Source organism: Zingiber officinale, chromosome 4B (assembly GCF_018446385.1).
Source record: "Zingiber officinale cultivar Zhangliang chromosome 4B, Zo_v1.1, whole genome shotgun sequence".
Lineage (NCBI taxonomy): Eukaryota > Viridiplantae > Streptophyta > Magnoliopsida > Zingiberales > Zingiberaceae > Zingiber > Zingiber officinale.
Window position 1 is genome coordinate 3535758 of NC_055993.1, and position 4004 is coordinate 3539761.

The following is a 4004-nucleotide window of genomic DNA, read 5'->3' on the forward strand; positions in this document are numbered from 1 at the left end:
TATTTATGTGGCTTTAGCTGTTGGCCACACAACGGCACCGATTTAGCAATGGCTGCCGGCCGCATCGACTCTTACCTTTTGGGCGGCGGCGCCCTCTTGCTCGCCCTCCACTTCCTACTCAGCCGGTGGCTCCTCCGCAAGACTCGGTCGCGCCTCCCTCTGCCGCCGGGGCCTCGCGGCGTGCCCGTGCTCGGCGCCCTCCCCCTCGTCGGCGCAAGCGCGCACTCGAACCTCGCCCGGCTCGCCGCCCGCTACGGCCCCATCATGTCGCTCCGCCTCGGCTTCCACCTCTGCGTCGTCGCCTCCGACGCCTCCTCCGCCCGCGCCTTCCTCAAGACCGCCGACGCGCAGTTCGCCCACCGCCCCGACCCCATCAGCGCCCGCGACGTCAGCTACCAGCGCCAGAACCTGGTCATGTCCGACGCCACCCCGACGTGGAAGCACATGCGCAAGCTGTGCAGCCTCCACCTGCTCGGAGGCAAGGCCCTCGCCGACTGGGCCCCCACGCGCCGCGCCGAGTTCCGCCGCCTCGTCGACTCCCTCCGCCGCCTCCACGACGCCGGCCAGCCCGTCCCCATCTTCGACCTGCTCATCTGCACCCTCGCCAACGTGGTGGGGACCATCTCCGTCGGCGGAAGGGTCTTCGACGACCACGGCGACGAGTCCAACAAGTTCAAGGACGTGCTCTCCGACATGCTCACCGGCGGCGCGCAGTTCAACGTCGGCGACTTTTTCCCCTCGATTGCTTGGATGGACCTTCAGGTACCGATCTACCGATCCATAACAATCCGTGGGATCGCACTAAATCAAATCAAAAATCCACTCCACGATCATCCGTAGGGTATTCAAGCGAAGATGCTCAGCGTGCACAAGAGATTTGATGCCCTGGTGACGGGGTTGTTCGAGGAGCACCAAAGAACAAGGGAGAGTCGCCGTGGCGCCCCGGACTTCATCGACAAAGTGATGGCTAACAAGGTGTCGGAGGACGACGGCGCCACCATTTCCGACGTCAACGTCAGAGCCCTCATTTTCGTAAGTTTTCTTCTTGGCGATTTATGAGCCTGTTTAAGATCTCTCGTCATCGTCATTTACTCAGCACAAAATTAAAGATTAAAAAAATATAGATAGATAATGCAGATGAAAATTGACATGACGACGGCCATTTTCATCTATTGACTTTGTTGTTCGATGGGAATCTCACTTGGATCTCCCAATTAATTTAAAAGTAAACGCCGTAATCGAATGAATCTATAAACAAAATGGTGCAGGACCTGTTCACTGCGGGCACTGACACGTCATCGGTCGTTGTGGAATGGACCCTCGCGGAGTTGCTGAGGAACCCGGCGATCCTCCGCCGCCTGCAGGCCGAGACGGAGGCGGTGGTGGGGCGCGACCGCCTGCTCGAGGAGTCCGACATCCCCAATCTGCCGTACCTTCAGGCGGTGTGCAAGGAGGCGCTGCGCCTGCACCCGTCGACGCCGCTGATGCTGCCCCACTTCAGCCACGAGGATTGCGAAGTGGGCGGGTTTTTCATCCCCAAGCACACGCGGCTGCTGGTCAACGTGTGGGCCATCGGCCGCGACCCCGCCGTGTGGGAGAACCCGCTGACCTTCGACCCCGACCGGTTTCTCCCCGGCGGGAAAGGCGCGCGGTACGACCCTCTGGGCAGCGACGGCAACTTCGGGTTCATCCCCTTCGGGGCGGGCAGGCGGTCGTGCGCAGGCAAGCTGGTGGGGATGCTGTTCGTGCAGTACCTGGTGGGCACGCTGGCGCACGCCTTCGACTGGGAGCTGCCGGAGGGGGAGGAGGAGATCGACATGGAGGCAAAGCCGGGGCTGGCGCTCCCCAAGGCCGTGCCCCTCAAGCCCTATGCCCGCCCGCGCTTGTCGCCGGCGGCGTATGTTTGAACACGGAACAGAATTCCGGTGACCGTTAATTCCTCGGCATAATAGCGACAAATAATAAAAAAAAATATTATAATATATCGACAAGTTTGGGATTCGATAGATATTTTTATTGATCCTTTTGTATTAAAATATAATATTAGAAAATTGTGGTCGGTCTGTTAAAAATTATCTTTAAAGAGGGGAATTCTGTTGTTGGATAGACAGTAGATTTGTTATATAAATTTAAAGTCCGCATATCCATCAGATATGATCCGTGTTATATGTGGTTCAACAATATAAATGGATTCGGGTTATATGCAAAGGGCTGCTAGATTAGGATGAATGTCTCCTATAATTTATGTTTTGTTGGAGCCAGACGGCTTGATGTTTTGCTCTAATAATATAAATGGATTCGGGTTATTCGGATGAAAATGTTTTGTAAGCTTTAGTTGTGAAAGTGAAAGATGGATATGTCTATTCTGATAGATTTTTGTAACTTTTTTTATTGATCTCGTCCGGAAGCTGAGTCGGATGAAGGCGGGTCTTGTTATGCGGAAAGTTGACGGAGAATCGTTGAAGTGTTGAATCTGCCTAGTACCCCTTAGAAAGGTTCACACGGGCTGTTGACAGCTAGAGATGATCAGGACGATGACGTTGTTGCCCTGCGTACACTCAGACGAATCCACCGGTCATTAGAGACCAGAAACCAGGGAAAAAGTCCCCCGGTCAGGCCCTCCGATGCTCAAGTCAGGTACTTTTTCCCCAGAAATCGCAGAGAAAAGACGAAAAGTAGAGACTAGTGAGAAATGACGAGTGAGCGTACCTGCATAAGGGACAAGGCATCCCTTTTTATACTGCAACGGAAGTTTCTGGGCCTGACGGGTGTCAGGGAATGTCGGCTGTCAGGCTTTGTTTGACGGTGATTGACACGTGACTTTTCTTGATAGACTGGTGGTAAAACCAAAGGTGTATTGAGCCCCGACTGTTGGCATATTCCTTGACACATTGATTATTCTCTCTGACAAGCAGTTACGATTCCTTGACTGATTTGTCTTGTAATGTCTGACCAACGAGCCTGCGTTCCGAGATCTGGGATCGCCCTGCTTTTATATACTATTACCCTTGACTTCTATGCCCCGATCTGTGTTAAACTTGTGTTCAGATCTGTCTTTGTCATCTACTATCTCTGGTCTACACATCTCGATCTGCACCCTGGGTCTGTATCCAGACTTCTGATCCTTGGCTTGGATGTCTCGACCTGCACGTCAGGTCTGTAAGCAAACCTATGATCCTTGGCTTGGATGTCCCGACCTGCACGTTGAGTCTATGCCAGACCTCTGATCCTTGGCTTGAATGTCTCGACCTGCACGCTGGGTCTGTGTCAAACCTTTGATCCTTGGCTTAGACGTCCCGACCTGCACGCCAGGTCTGTAAGCAGCCTGTGATCCTTGGCTTGGATGTCCCGACCTGCACGACAGGTCTGTAAACAGACCTGTGATCCTTGGCTTGGATGTCCCGACCTGCACGACAGGTCTGTAAACAGACCTATGATCCTTGGCTTGGATGTCTCGACCTGCATGCTGGGTCTGTGCCAGACCTTTGATCCTTGGTTTAGACGTCCCGACCTGCACGCCAGGTCTGTAAGCAGACCTGTGATCCTTGGCTTGGATGTCCCGACCTGTACGACAGGTCTGTACCAGACCTCTGATCCTTGGCTCGGATGTCCCGACTTGCACGTTGGGTCTGTAAGCAGACCTCTAATCTCCGTCCTTAGCTATACCTGGCCTGCGGGCCCGTTTATTACTCACTGTCAGGGTTAGCTATACCTGGCCCACAGGCCCGTTTATTACGCACTGTCAGGGCTGGTCTTATAATCCCCTCCTTTGACCACCCTGTCCGCTGAGACTTTGACTTTGACCACGTAAGCTGGACTTTTGACCTCCCTGCTATCCATGTCAGCCTGACTGCTGACCGACCACGGCGGCCTGACTTCTGACCCTCCTGACCTCCACATCAGCTTGACTGCTGACCGGCCACGGAGGCTTGACTTTTGACCCTCCTGACCTCCATGTCAGCTTGACTTCTGACCCACTTGTGACCTTGACTCATGACAACATC

At 54.2% G+C, this 4004-nt stretch overlaps 1 protein-coding gene across 1 annotated transcript; it reads left to right on the top strand.

Annotated features, from left to right (window-relative positions):
• Positions 1–2106, top strand: LOC121974449 (flavonoid 3',5'-hydroxylase 1-like). The gene is made up of 3 exons (XM_042525514.1): positions 1–762; positions 841–1032; positions 1269–2106. The coding sequence occupies exons 1-3, from the start codon at positions 49–51 to the stop codon at positions 1905–1907; spliced, it is 1545 nt and encodes a 514-aa protein (XP_042381448.1). The 5' UTR covers positions 1–48; the 3' UTR covers positions 1908–2106.
• The last annotated feature ends 1898 nt before the right edge of the window (positions 2107–4004 follow it).